Source organism: Hermetia illucens, chromosome 1, assembly GCF_905115235.1.
Source record: "Hermetia illucens chromosome 1, iHerIll2.2.curated.20191125, whole genome shotgun sequence".
In the NCBI taxonomy this organism is placed as follows: Eukaryota; Metazoa; Arthropoda; class Insecta; order Diptera; family Stratiomyidae; genus Hermetia; species Hermetia illucens.
Genome location: NC_051849.1, coordinates 29994083 through 30010469, shown reverse-complemented (window position 1 = coordinate 30010469; position 16387 = coordinate 29994083). Strand labels below are relative to the sequence as shown.

The following is a 16387-nucleotide window of genomic DNA, read 5'->3' as shown; positions in this document are numbered from 1 at the left end:
ATTCACCGGACCTTTCGCCAACTGACCACCACTTTTTAAGAATTTGGATCATTTTTTGGCGGAATAACAATTTAGGAATGAAGAGACCATCAAAATTGCCTTCGACGAATTTATCACCACTCGACAGTTAGACTTCTACAAAACTGGCATACATGCTCTTGAATCTCGCTGGAAGAAGTGCTTTGAATCGACTGGCACCTATTTTGATTAAATAAATAAATTTTTGTAAGCTTTACAGTCGTTTCAAATTTTAGTACCAAATCGGTCATTTCATGTGCAACAACCTAATACTTCTCAAATCTCATTTCCCGGGATTATACTCCACGGCGGAAGAAAGCAACAATAAGAAAAGAGGTAAGGTTCGAAACTAGTGTATGTTAAGAATTGGGAATCCTTAAACCACTGATGGCATTTTCCCAGCAATACTTCAGAGAGGCCTAGAAACCATCTTCGGATTTCTCCTGAGGGTGGTAGGGAGCAGCACCTTGGGATTTATACCAAGGACATAGAGGCAGGCAAAAGTGGTTCTTATTCGGATAACGGGTAAAGAACATTCTTTCCACCTCAAATCTTTCAAACCAATTTGCCTAATCTCGTTTGTACTCAAAACGATCATATTAGATTAGATTAGATCATATTAGATAATAATAATAATCGTTAGCGCAAAAATTCGTATTGGATCAGGGCCTTGAAGTATGTTAGAACACTTCTTTCAAGACCGCAACGGCATACTACAGGATTACAGTACCATGTAGGAGGCAATGTGGTTAGCATTGCGCTCACCTGTAGTTATTAGCCTGATTTGACTCAGGTACTCATTCACAGCTGAGTCGACTAGTATCCGACGTCAAATTCACGATACAAATCCCACTGCCACCAGTGAGATTCGAACCACAACCTTCCGTACGATAGCCCTGTGCTCTAACCACGCAGATATCCGGACACCTGGCAACTATATTAGAACTAACGTTCTAATGTGTAATCCTCTACATCCATGTCAAAACTCCTGATGGATGTACTATGGGATACCATGAAAACTGTGTGTTTTTGGACATCGAAAGAGCGTTCCACAATCATCTTAGACAGAGATAGGGGGGATACAGGAATAGGAAACACCCTGGCCCTCTGGATGGACAGAATTTTAGAGAGTAAGCAAATAGAAGTGCCGACTGGAACAAATTCTATTGTCATGAACACTACTCAAGGTTATCCACAGGAAGGAGTACTATCACCGTTAATGTGGAGTATGGTATTTGATGAACCCTACTCTCTCTCTAACTAGAAGAGCTAACAAATACTTCAATACGTGGTTACGTTGATGACACTATTTAGTTTGAAAGGGCAAATATGAAGGTACCATATATGATAGAATCCAGACTAGAGTACGAATCACTAATACCTGGTACAAGAAGACGACGCACCAATCCAGCCATGAACAATATAGTACCATTCATTACTATGAAGGTGAAACGAATAACAAAGGACAAATATTTAGGAATCACACTAGACCGAAATCTACTCTGGAAGACACATATTGAAAACAAATGTCGGAAAGCTACAAATGATTTAATAACTTACAGGTCCATAGCAAGGGAAAAATGGGGTTGCATCCCTAGGGTTCTTCTTGGATTACTCCTCTCCATTTGCACATGCAGATGCGGGCAAAAAGGCCAATCTTCACAATGTCTGAGAGTATCAACGAGAAGTAGAGTTGCCTAATTCGAAGGAAGGTTGATATTCTTTCGGGGCGGTATTCCAGTAGTACTGGTACCAAACGACAACAAGGCAACGAAGTTTCATTTCGACAAGAAGTTTAAACACGTTTGAAGAACAGGGCAAACAAGAACAGCGTGGCAGTGACCTACGGCTTAAACCAGCAATTATTTACCTGATTCACCGACGAACCCCTCACAGGGGGCGCCGGAGTCATTGGTCCAAGAAAAATGTATTTTGAACCAACGGGCAGGCGCAGTGGTGGATTCCATCAGGAAATATACGCCTTTGATAGATGTACATCTTTCGGCCTCGAAAGGAACCAATGGGGGCAGAATATTATTTTTCTTACCGACAGTCAAGTGTCTATTAAGGCGCTTAGATCCAACGAGGCGAATTTGAAACTGGTGTGGGAATGCCTTAACATACTGAACATGCTGGGCTCGCTCTGTAAGGTCAGAATGTTCTGGGTTCCAAGCCACATGCACCAGAGCCCTTTCGTTTATGGCTACGACACTGAAAAATGAAGAGGAATGGCTGAGGGAACTATACTGGGTGAACATACCAAGAATGGAATAGTCCAGGGTACTCATGGGAAGTTAAGAACCCAAGCACTCGAAAGATTGTGCAAACCTCACCAAGAAGAGCCTTCGGATCATAGTAGGAATACTCTACTACTGGTCACAGTAGATTAAATGATCACCTAAGGAAACTAAAAATATCTATGGACACTGTCACAGAATCTGCTGTAAAGAAAGTAACAAAACCTTTACACCTGTTCTGGAACAGTGTCTAGCAATTGTTCAAAATAGACTGAAGCACCCGGCAGAATACTTAATACCAGAGAAACATTTCTTTTCGGTTATACTATGAACATGCTAGATTTTACCTAATACCAACCCTATCTACTTAAAATAGACAAGGGCTTCAGTGATGGTGGCCGGTGGTGGGCTAATGCAAAAATCCGTCGATACCTTCCCGTAACATCGAGCGCGTTGTATTTCTACATGCTATGAACCAGACTATGTGAGAGTCCCAGGACATCAAGGGAAGGGATTTGGCTACAATACCTGTAGCTGACAATATTATGGGAACACAACCACCTTCCCGAGGTGCTCATACTGGTAAACCGGACATGTTTCCGTGATCACCTTAAGCTTAGTGTATCATCTTACATACAGCATTGTGCCTGTCCGTGTATTGCACCGGTGCCATAACAGTGCAACCAGTAATGAGACAATCCAACGTCTCTAACATCAAACCACACATTCTGCCCTGGTCGTTCTACACCTGTTCCTTCATTATGAAGCTAATGAAAAGGCTCGGGTGGCAATCGTCCTGAATGGCCCACATTAATCCCTCCGTCTCTGCCCAGTACACAGGCATCTGTTCGACAAATGCATATCGATAAATGGTTGCCAAAGACGATTCACGTGTTTACCATGCATTGCCATCGACTTCCATTCATCGATTCGCTCTTGGTCTGATTCCGCCCCACTCAGAGGATTGAAAGATTTCAAGTTAAGTGGAGTCAGCCCACCATCTGCCTTACAAACATGCAGGGGACTCGCCTGCCCTTTACTGTTAAAATCAGTACGTTGCGAGTCGACTAGGTGATGATGCCACCACGTCAACCACACCCCTGCCCACCTATGTCACGAGGCAGGTTCATCCGCTCCACAGTAGAAGTTGGATGATGCATTTGGAATTGGGACAAAATAGTCCGTATCTGACGGTGGACATTTCCCAGATCGGTCTTTGTTCAGGCAATATTCCGAATGTATAAGCCAGTGAATGGATAGCGAACTCATTCAGTGCGTTTATTTTATTTTTCCCCAGACGCCATTTCAGTACCACCTTCACACGTCGCAGGAATTCAGAGCATCCTTCAAATCACCTACTCGAGTATGGATTCCTCCTCCTGGGTACTTGTTGAAGTCTGTAACGATCAAAGCTTCGATTTGGAGATCATCAATGCTATGTCCGGTTTGCGGCTCGTTATGGCGTGGCGAATGGCTTGGATTCAACACTTATCTAATTGAAATTCCATCCAAATATCATGGTTAAACATGTCTACTATTCGCAACAGACTCCTAAGGCGGTCATCAGTACCCGCATACAGCTTGATGCCATCTAAGTACATTAAGTGTGTCAGCTCGCAATTAGCGCCTGGGCCATCCTCTAGCATCACTCAGCGAGAAAAAATCGGCTAGCTATTGAACTTCCAATAGAATTCAGCGGTTCACTGGTTCTAAAATGAACATACTTCCAGCGGGTACCCCATAGATGTTCCTTTACCGGTTTTTTGTCTCGCCCAAGCATTCCAGTGGATCGGCTACTGAATGTTGAAAACTAAGGGCTAATACTACTGGATTGCCATCCAGACCATCGAAGCTGTCACACTAATACGAAAGTTCTTGAGGATGATAAATTTCTGTTACCACTGCCTTCTGCACGTTACTACAGTACAAAACATTTAACGAGCCAGAGAGGGAAGCCACTCTTAAACTCACGCACCGCGATACACTAGGCGAAGAGATCGAGCACCTTTAACCAAGGTAACAGGAATAACTCCCCAGCCTCCTATCGCCTAACTTCGTCCCTACTATGCCATTCCGCGTTACTGCAATACATACCATTGCGAAGGTGTTCTAAATAATGACGGGATTGACTGGTATATACAGTCCCGAAGTCTGTTTTTCTGAAAGCTCCAGAGCCTCACCACACAATCTTTTACGCAAATCCTTCTTACTTTACCATTTCTCATCACCCCCGAAACCCCGAAACCCCTATTACCTTTCAAGTGTATCTTTCTACAAACACTAATTACCTTGCCAAAAAGTAACAATGCGCTGGGCCATCACTTTCGCATCCGACTACTCCTGCATACCACCCTAGTAGTCTACCCTTAAGTCTTGTAGAAGGCAAAGGAATATTTTCCACCAATTTCTGTTTATATTTTCACCTTCAAATAAGAAGTATCAGCAAAAAAGTCCACAAAACTCACGTACAATCCCCAAATATAGTTCTAATTGCTGTTTGTGTAAGCACACCCCTCTACACCTCCCTTACCTACTCCACTCTCCTAGAAACCCATTCCAAACTATGCAAATGGTATAGTACGTAATTTACTCCTGTAGTTGACATCTTTGCAGCACATACAACAGAAAACTTGCGACCATAAGTTTTCCTCCGTCCCGAAACAAAACCCACCCTCATTACTACGACGAGCGGAGCATCACTTAGTGAGGGCTCGAGAATAAAGTATCAAGCAGTATCACAAACTTGGCAAAGGCAGCATAAGCAGCAAAAAAGGACGAACGACACGGGAGCATTCTTCGTTCCCAGTTAGTTCTGTCATCCATTAGAATATTCGGGAAAACCACCTTCCTCCGCATTGTTCGCATAGATGTAGCGACGCTAGAAGGCACCGTGTTCTCGCCATGTCGGTCCTTTCACAATTGAGCGAAGCTGCCGGAATAAATGATAGCAAAAGATGACGGGTTGCCTAAGGCTTTTCCCCTAATTAAATTAATTAAATCTAATTTTTATGGTAGTACCCAACCGACCCGATGAACGACTCAAGGCGAAAGGACTGAAAGCGTCACGACTGAAAAGAAATACGACGGGAGGTGTTATGGCGGCAACCGAACATTACAAGGACACCATGGTTATTGTTGCATGAGTAAAAAAAGGGTTAATGTGCGCTTAAAAGGCCACTTCTTAGCATTTCTTAGTCGTTAGTGGGCCAAGTGAAGTCTCCATAAATCAAGAATGCTCCATTGAGCGAGGCTCCTTGGACTAAGTGGCGAAAACAGTGAGTCCTTTATTGTCCTCTCATAATCTAAATAGGCAGTTGAGTGTCAAGCCTGTATTCATGTACAGCATTTTATGCACATTCTATTCCGCTCTATCTTCCTTTTATTTTTGATGAAAATAATATTAGAACGGATAAAATTCCATGAATGATTCAAAGGAGAAAGTTCGATGGGTCATAGAAAAATTATATTTCAATGTTCGACGCCATTAAGAAGGGTTCATACGGAGATGTTCCTGGAACGTTCAAGTTGATTTAGTCCTGGGAGAGAACACGAAAAAAGGATAAAATGGATTTTAAGCAGATGGCAATGAAAAGGAGCCAATGCTGAATTCAACGTTAAGAAAGTGAGTGCCCGATTTTTTCTGTCCCTTCGATTATGAAAAATAATTGACCCATGAAATATAGCACTCCTTCCTTGAAAATACGTATTTGCCAAGGATGCTCTTTACTTTTTCTCCATTCATTTTCAATGAGATTGTGCTCCACTTTCATTACTACCACACTTAATGCAGTGCAACTCTATAACGAGATAAGCACAAAACTAAGCGCAAACACTCCAGGATCCCAATCCGAACCACATACATATATACCTCTTGTGCGCAACGTCCAACCTCACCACCACCCATTTTTTAACCAAAATTGTTCTATCTAGATACTTTACGGCTCTTCCAAGATCAAGTCGTGTTTTCGACAGATAACAAATATCAGACTAGTGTACTCCGATGATAAGTCGCAGACAAGTGTTCACGAGGACTTGGAGTTTCTGACAAACAGGGGACTTCACTTTCCAGGTGCTACTGCCATATAGCAACACAGAACAGTTTCAATCTGTCAACTTGATCTTGGTGTTGTAGCGTTGTTAACACATCGGACGAGATCAAGTCCAGTGTCATCGTTGGTAGAAATCACACTTCCTAGATATACAAACTGATCGACGCTTTCGATGCTCTGCCCATTAATTCAGATAGGGAAGGTTCGATGACCCGTCAGTCTGAAAACCTTGGTTTTGTTGATGTTCATCTTCAGTCCAACTCTACTTGCCTCTGTTTCCAAATCCAGAGCCATTTGGCTAAGGTCTATGACCCGGTAAGAGAGCAAACAGATTTCATCAGCTTAGTCGAAATGTTAAAGGAAAAGTGCCATCGTCCATTGATCACCTCCTCGTCCTCCGGACAAGACAGCATGAAGAAAGTAACCGATAACAAGAAGAAATAAGAACGAAGATAAAATGCAACCCTGGCGGACTCCGCTTTAAATCTAGAATTTCTCTGAGATTTTACCTCGGTGCAGCAAGTGACACTTTGCGCCATGATATGTCGCTCTCATTATAACTATTAGTTTCTCCCAAATGCCTCTCCCGCGTAGAGCACATGGCAGATACATTTCCTGGAGCCAATGGCCAGATAAACCTCCACCATGCGAAAACTGGACCTTGTGACTCTCCAACTCTCATTGGAAGCCAGGAGAAGCACTCTAGAGGCAGTCGTAGCATCGGGATACTTCCCAGGAGACGAAATCCGGGCTCCACCGAAACAAGTCGCTAAACTGGTGAAGTACTGTGAAAAGAGGGCGTTACCACTTCTCCTCGGGTGCGATGCCAACGCCCATCACGAAGTCTGGGGAAGCAACGACACAAATCGAAGAGGTGGTTCTTAAATTTATTATTAGCAATAAGTTTGAAATATATAACTTTGAGAATACCCCAACATTTGTGACCAGTACTAGACCGGAGGTACTAGACATAGCTCTAGGAAATACTCTAATGAATGGGATGGTCAGGAATTGGAGGGTGTCTGATGAGCCCTCTATGTCTGATCACAGAATAATCAGATACGACATTGAGGGTAACTCCGAAATAAAAAGAATAATAAGGAATCCCAGGAGAATGGATTGGTAATCCTGTGCAACGCACTTGAACAACAACATTGTCCACCGGTGACATCAAGAGCGAACTGGAACTAGAAACAGTGGTGGAAAACCACAACACACTCGTCATTGATGCATATGAGACCAGTTGTCCGGCTAAGACAATTAAGTCATCAAGGGATATACTATGGTGGAACAGGGACCTGGCCAGAATGAGAACAGAGGCACGAAAACTCTTCAACCGGGTAAAACAAACCGGGGACTGGCAGAGGTACAAAAATGCACCGACTGCGTATAGCACCGCGATGAGAGAAACAAAACGGAACCGCTTGAAGGAATTCTGTGAAGGGCTCGAACAGATCACAGAAGCAACCAGGCTTTACAAGACTGTAGCCAAAGACGGGCAATATCCTCTGTCTGTTTGAAGAAGGAAGATGGGACATTTACCGAAAATGAGGACAGGATACACCTGCTCCTCAGAACTCATCTCCCGGTGGCAGGCGACAACATTTTCCCTGGCACCTCAACAACCAATAAAAGGGGAAGAAAGGAGAACTGGAAACTAACAAAAGAGGTATGCTCAGAAGCTAGGCTAAGATGGGCACTGGGAACTTTGAAACCACTGAAATCACCCGGAGTAGATGGCATCTTCTCAGCACTAATCCAGAGAGGCCTAGAAATCATCTTAGAGTCTCTTCTGAGGGTAGTTAGGGGGAGCATAGCACTGGAATACATACCAAGGACCTGGAGTCGGGCAGCAGTGGTCTTTATTCCGAAGCTGGCAAAAAGGATCCTTTTCACCGTAAATCTTTCAGACCAATTTACCTAACATCGTTCGTACTCAAAACGGTGGAGAAGGTCATAGACAACGATATTAGAACTAACGTTCTAAAGCGTAATCCCCTACATCACTGTCAACATGCTTACCGGGCAGGACGGTCAACTGAAACTGCTCTGTATCAGCTGGCGGATATACTACGGGATGCCATAGAAGCAAAAGAAACGGCACTGTGTACGTTTTTGGATATCGAAGGAGCATTCGACAACACATCGTACACAAAGATACAAGATGCCCTGAGCCGCAAGGGAGTGCGAAACACCCTGGCATTCTGGATGGGCAAAATGCTAGAAAGCAGGCAAATAGAAGTGCCGATAGGTACAAATTCTATTGTCTTGAACACTACCTCAGGTTGTCCACAGGACGGGGTACTAGCAGGTCCATAGCAGGAAAAATGAAGATACTACTTTGAATATATACTGCAATAGTAAGGCCAATGAATACCTATGGAGCGGTAATCTGGGCAGAAAGAACTGAACTTAGCGCACAAGCCAAGGAATTGCACAAGCTCCAAAGGCTGGCTTGCGTGTGTATCAATGGGGCAATGAAGACATGCCCAACGGCATCCCTGGGGGTCCTTCTGGGATTAACCCCTCTCCATCTGCACATAAAGTTGCAGGCAAGGAGGGCAATATTCAGGATGGCCGGGAGCATCAGTGAGGCGGGGAGCTGCCTAAACCGAAAGAAGATTGATATCCTTCCTTTCTTGGCGCTATCCCAAATTACTGATACAAAGGGATAACATGAAAACAAGGTTTCACTTTGATAAGAAGTTTGAAACACGTTGGAGTAACAAGGCAAACTGACTTAAACCAGCAACTGATTACTTGGTACCTTGACGAATCCCTCACAGCAGAGGGAGCGAATGCTGGTGTCGTTGGTCCAGACAAAATGTACTTCATACCAATGGGTGGATACACTAGCATATTCCAAGCGGAAATATACGCCCTAGACAGATGTGCCTCCTTTAATCTCCAAAGGAACCGCAGGGGGCAGAATATTGCTATTCTCACCAACCAGGTAAACTCTAAACTAGTATGGGAATGCCTTGAGAGAATGAATACACTCCAGGCCATGCTGGGTTGGAATGCAACGAGCGCATCACCGGACGAACTAGCGAAAAAGGGAGCAGGGCCTTTACACGGGCCTTCTGTGGAATCGGAAACGGTTTCATGGCTATGACACTAGGAAATGAAAAGGAACGGTTGAGGGAACTATACTGGGCGGGCTAACCAGGGATGGAGCAGTCCAGGGTATTTATTGGGGGAAACGAAATCATGCGCACAAAAGATTGCTTAAACCTCACCAAAAATACTCTGGGTTCCAGGCCATGTTAGGTTGGAAGGCAATGAGGCATCAGACGAACTAGCCAAGAAGAGAGCAGAGGCGCCTTTACACGGGCCAGAATCTTTCTGTTGAATCGGCAATGGTTTTATGGCTACATTAAAACATGAAGAGGAACATTCCGGGGTTATTTAAGCAATTATTTTCACGATAGCAGGGACAACGCAGATACCCCTCTAATTATCACACTCAAGACAGCTGCCCTTTTTTTGGAACCTTAACGATCATTCACTTCTTTTGTTCTCCTGCAAGGTCTCGGATTCCTAAGATTTCCTACGAGTGAAAGTAGCAGATCTGCAGAAACTGCAGTACAACGATGAATAACTCTGCGGGAAGACCGTCAAGTCCAGTAGCTTTACTTTTTTTACCGCATTGATGACCTCCTGCTAAAAAGAACAGTCCGTATTCGCATGTTACTGTGAGCAGCCATTTCATCTACACGACGCGAAACTTCAGCATGGTGAAGTGTTCCTCCAGCTTCAGATATTCAACTGCACGAGTAGTGGAGGAGTAGTCGACTATCCCTCATATGGCCACCAAAAGGTTTGCGATATATACCAGTTCTTTCATAATGCAGTACACACTTCCAAAATCATTGCGTCCTTCGGCATCGTCCGCTTCACTGACCACAAATTCCCTTTTGTCGCGGTGCACACTACGTTTGATTTTGCACTGTACCGAATTTCGAGCACGTCATGCATGATGGTACCCAACTCTCATCAAGATGCTCAGGCAGGTTACTCAGGGTATCTGCCATCTGATCATACCATACGCATATCCAGAAAACAACTCCTTAATCTACTCCTGATCGCAAAGCAGTCAATCTGATTGCTCATACAATGGAGGTCAATTGAAACCCAGCTAACATTATAGCAAGCTCAACGCTCGAATAATGTGACACCAATGACGAGATGGTGGAAGTGGTAGAAATTCACAAACTTCCCACCAAACGATTTTAATACGGCATTGATACGAAATTTGAAGAGGAGGTAGGAACTGTAAAACCCTTTGCATGCAATGAGTAACATCGTTCAAAATTGAGTTTAAGGAGGGATCCCCGTGTAAGCAAAAGGAGAATACATTTTTTTCACCAAATATAGCCAGGTTAGGTATCGAATGAAAGGTCTCGATTCGCACTTTTCGATACAGATATTAGTTTTGACATTGGTGGCAAACGAGCGGAGTGACGGGGTCCGAAAGAGGTCAATTGTTTCAAGGGTCCATATTCAGAAACTACTCAATCCGAAAATTTTAAAAAAATCGTGGCGGTCCATGCACATGAAATCTAGGCCTTAAAATATTTCGTTTTGCGATATCTGCTCAAATAAAGTTAATAATACTACATTACTGTATTTTGAAAATTTACTGCGAACTCTCCTTACGTTCATCCTAAATCCGTAATTTTGAAATAAGATACACTTAATGAAGAATTCAAAACATCCCGGTTTCTGAGACAAAGACCAATTTTCGCCTCCGTAACATAACACAGGTCTGATAATTGTATTATGGACACGGATCTTTGTCTTCTTGTGGATCTTGTAGATCGCAAAGATTTCATGTTTGTTTAGTCTATGAGCGAGAATTTTATGGACATCTTTATCGTTGGTAAACATTTTTATAAACACTGACACAAAAATATGCCGGTCGGATGCACTGCGGGCTCTTCCGGCGTAACTGACAAGCTGAACTGAACGTGGATGATGGCCTTAAGGAGCTTACAGAAGACGCGCTAAAATTTGTATTTGAAAAGTCACAGGAACGATAGAGTAGCTGAGGGGTTACTTTGAAAAAGAACATGTTGACGTAAATAATTTTTTTTTGTGGAGCGTTTTATACGATTTATTAATTTTTTTTTATTTACATTGTGTTGTATTCTCCCTTTTATTTCATGACCTTCTTATGCAACATTCGATATCCTACTCTCCAAGTCCATTCCAGACTTGTTAGCACTGGTGAAGGGCACAAGTGGTTCCCGAAATATCGGTATTTGCAAGAATAAATATCTACACCAACGAAAAAGGAACAAGTTTTTTATTATTTCAAAGAAATTCGCTTGTTTTTCAGGTCACTCAACGAATGCCAACAAATTTAGGGGTTACCCCCCAGCATGCTGAGTGGATCACTGCCGAAGGCACACTCCATGCCGCTATGTCGAGCATGAATTTGGCGGATGTTAGCGAAGAGGAGGCCCAGCCATAAACAGCTCGAAGAACTGGAGGAGCTCTGATCTGGATTGGATGCAAAATTTTTGGCATAAAAAGTTTATCAGTATACATAGGATTGGCACACAGCATAAATCAAGTCATTAGTCGATCTAACGAATTTCCACCTTTCCTCACTGCGGGGATTACGTACCTTGTCGCTAAAAAGGATATGGTGTTGAACCCCACCGACATAAAGATCACTACTTGCTTACCAACCCTCTACAAATTCTTAACTTCCGTCATTAATGTCAATCGCCCCCTCGAGACATTTTGTCCGAAGAGCAGAAGGCCTACGAAGTCGGATGAAGTGGTTACAAAGAGCAACTCATTATCGGCTCGATAGTTGCAGGGCAAATAACTAGAAGCCAAAGAAATCTCTCTAGTTGCTATATAAATTATGCCAAGGCTTTTGACAGCATCCCGCACACCTGGGTAATCGATGTCCTTCGACTGTATCGTATTGATCCGAAACAAAGAAATTTTTTAGCGAAACTGATGGAAGGGTGGGATACAACCTTGTCGATACATTCATCTGAAGGTACTTACACTCCAAACCCCATCGACATACGGAGAAACATTTTCCAGGGGAATTAGTCCTATTTGGTAATATATGACATTGAACCCCCTTTCTTAGCTACTGGATGATGCTAGAGGGCCTGCCTTTGCAATAAAATATAGCCTACGTGCTAAGTGCAAGCTGGCACACTTAATACAGTTAGATAACATCAAGTTGTATGCTGGTACTGATGACCACCTTAGAAGTCTGTTGTGAATAGTAGAACATAGCCCTGCTGACGTCCACATTCAAGTTATAATTGAGGCAGACTTCTACAAATGCCTAGGAATTCTGCACGAAACCCATGCTCAAGTTGCTGCCCGAAGTCCTACGACGTGTTAAGCTGATATCACATTTCTTGAGGAAGAATAAAATAAATGCGCTGAATTTGTTCGCTATCCCTTCACTAACTTATGCATTCGGAATATTGCCGTTAACGAAGACCGATCTGGAAAGCGTCCAACGACAGATACGGACTACTTCTCGAAATTGAGAATGTATCACCCAAATTTTGCGGGGAGCGGATAAACCTGCCTTGTTACATCGGAGGCAAAGGCATAGTTCAGGTGGTAAAACAAGATCACCGTCAAGACAACTCAATCCTCTGAGTGGGGTGAAGTCAGACCAGGAGTAAATCGATGAATGGAAGTCGAAGGCAATTCACGGTAAAATATGTGGTTCGGCGTTTGAGACGTTGGACCATCTTACGGCTACAATAAACCTGACGTGCTATTAGTTGACAAGACGGGTCGCCCCGATGTTGCTATTCCCCATAATAGCAGCATTGGACGGAAATAGGTGGAGAAGAAGATGAACTATGAGCCACTGTCTCGGGAAATCAAACAAATTTGGCATCTCGAGATGGTGATTGTAGTTCCCATAATATTGTCAGCTACAAGTATTGTACCTAAATCCCTCAGGGCTTCCCTAGGTAGGATCATCCGAACCTAAACGTATTAGATAAAATCCAGCATCTCCATCCATGTAGACTATTTTTTAGATTTAAGATTTGATAATTTTTTGTTGTTTTCTATGCAGTAGAAAGGTCCAAACATAGATGTAATGCAATAAAACATAATGGTCAGCTGGCATAGAATGTGGCCGGAGTTTCACCGAGCGAAACTGTTGCAAGGGCCTATTCAAGAACGCACATATACCCATGCTTATGGTGCACCCTTTGGAAATTCCGAACGAATGAATGTTGATGATGCGGAACATCTCCTCGATATCCGATGATCACCATTCATACTTTCTCCATTTCAACTTAATTGATACCAAATCATCCTTCAACTTGGGTACACACTGGTCGATCATTCAAGCTAATTCTGGTAGAAATCTCGACCAAGGCATCAAACACTAGATGAACTTTAGTCGTTTCACTTTCCTTTTTAATGACTGGATGGTGTGCAAGGCAATATACATGTTTGTCCTCTCCTACAAAGGAAATCGCGGGTTTCATACGGCCTAAATCGATGTATTCCTGCTTATGATAGCCACAGCAGTCTAACCCTAGAAAGCTGAGTGCTCGGAAGAAGCCTTGATCGTTCAGAGGAGGCAACAAGGAGATGGGGCTGACTATTTTGAACAATATTTGCACATACAAAATCATTAGGAGGTTTTGCAACGAATATTCATGGAAACCGGCATAAATTACGATATGTGGTACCAAAAACCAAGCCACAATCGAAACAATAAATGTTTCCATCTGAGTCTGTTCCGGAGAAAGCAAAGACAGCCCGCCGGCCGCAAGAGTCTTGGCAATGATTTCTCAAGTTTCAAAGGAAATAGTCCTTTTTCAGAAACAATACCATCACGGAGCAATACTAAAGTGAATTATTGTGCCAGTTCGAAACCGGTCCCATTTGGCAATGAAAAAATGCTATTTCACAGTGGCAACGCAACAACTCACTCACCCGGAATCGTCACAGAAAAAAATGCTTAAATTACACTACGAGTAGCTCCGTAATCATCCGACCTGACTCCCTGCGATTTCCATCTGTTATCCCCACAAGGCTTGCGGGGGGAAAAACAGGAATACCTTGAGATAGAAGCTTATTTTAACAGTTTTACAAATTATATTTTGTAGAGGATTTAAAGAATGGAGATAGGGAAAATTGTATCTTCCCGAAAGGAGATTACGTTGATAGAAAAATGCGAATAGCTCAGGTCTTCAAACTCAACGCGGGTAATTTTTAATCCTCTCTTGTATATAGGTATATGAATATAAAGTCAGGAATTTGTTTAAAGATAATGAACGGAAAGAACAATAATGAAGCCCGTCTTTAATATCTGATATAACACTAATAAAATTAAAGTTGATGGCATCTTGTACTTACCAGCAAACACCGCATATCCAATGAACATCCAATAATAAATCCATAAACTAACAATTTGAATTGTAAGTTTTGTCATCTTCATTTTGCTGTCTAGCACGTCTATAAACTCAATTCACTTCTTCAACATTATGAATATAATTCACTCACTAAAATTACTCTTGCAGAGAAAACACAATGACCATTGTTAGAAGTCCATTCTTAAATATTATAATCCCGCACTCGTTTCAATATTGGAGTCCAGCGTGCCAGAATCTTACTAAGACATGACGAATTTCAATTTGGCAAGCAGTAGCTGTACGACCGGCAAAAATTTGAATGAAATCCAGTGAATGGAGTGCTTGAATGGTGTCTGCCTGTCTATTCTCGTTCTTCCCGTTCCATGAAGTTGGTGAAATGAACGAACCAAATGCTATATTCTCTAAAATCCTTAAGCCCTACACAAAATTCCAGAACTTTTATAGACTATACAATGAATAGGATACCGATATGTATATGCATTATAAACTGGCACGAGTCATCATCAAACGGTCTTCTGTAGTCTTCCAATACAATTCAAAAATGATTATTCAGGCATTTCAGGGCTAAGTACGTGAGTAAACACTCGAATCTGTTTAAAGACGAAGTTTCTATGTGTTCTGTTCTGCACTTTAACGTCTATCCTCCATTCACTTTTACTGCACACTCGTCGAATGCACTATGCTAACCGAATTTTATCCAAACACTAGACTTTTTCTCCGACGCAATCGATAGCCCAGAACACTACATCATATTACAGCGGGAATCCGTCTAAGTGCATTCCAATCTTTGCTTTTAGTCAGTGCATCCAGGATTCTTCAGACAAGTAAAATCACACCAACAAACTTGGAAAAAGCAATTTTAAAACAATGCAGTGGGGGTAGTGTGGTACCGTGCTCTATCGATAAAACTTGAATTCAAACATAAGAACAGACGAACAGACGAATGGAACCCACAACGAGTCAACGAGAATTCCCAAAGGTTTCAACAAGTGTTCACGGAAAATACCGCAAAATTCTCGCTCGAACCCTGATAACGGAGAAGATAGCACTGGTGCGCCTCTTTGTCACCGACTAACACCCGTTCTCAAACGTTTCGCTTTCTGTATTCCAGAAAATTGTGAAAGACACATTCAAAACTTTGCTCCACGTTAGCTCTAGTGTTTTTTTTTTCTATCTTTCGTATAGCCGAGCACAGCGGCCGTCTACAAGAATCAAAAGTTCCAGACACTTTTTTAGTTCCGGAAATGAGTTCCTACTGCCACGACAGCTGTAACATGCTAAACTGAAAGCTTCATCTGTTGACGATGTTAAATATATATGAACCATTCGACGAGATGGCATAGCATCCCAGTCATCATCCTCATCTTTACCATCCTCGTTCAGAGCTTTGGTACAGGAGACGAAAGTATTACAAATTGGCAACCATGCGCACTTCTCGACCAGTGGGGATGCCTCCAAATATGATGATTGGAGGAGCATAGATGAGACCGGGGAGGATACTCGACAAATGAAAAGTGCTATCCTGCAGAATTCTTCTACATGAATTTGAAGTAACTAACCAAATATTCCAAAATAGTAACACCTAAAAACACCTGAACCAAAGTCACCACTCCTATAAATTGAGAATAAAACAGAGAATGTCCTGCAAACTTGACTTAGTAAAATACTAACAAACGTAAAGTACATTACAACT

At 42.5% G+C, this 16387-nt stretch overlaps 1 protein-coding gene across 1 annotated transcript in view; it reads right to left on the bottom strand.

The window, feature by feature from the left end:
• LOC119661166 (altered inheritance of mitochondria protein 21) overlaps positions 1-15934 on the bottom strand; it is a 248694-nt gene extending 232760 nt beyond the window's left edge. The window contains exon 1 of the mRNA XM_038070381.1: positions 14678-15934. Within this exon, the coding sequence (XP_037926309.1) occupies positions 14678-14759 (82 nt within the window). The 5' untranslated portion in view covers positions 14760-15934. The remainder of the gene's footprint in view (positions 1-14677) is intronic.
• Between the last annotated feature and the right edge of the window lie 453 nt (positions 15935-16387).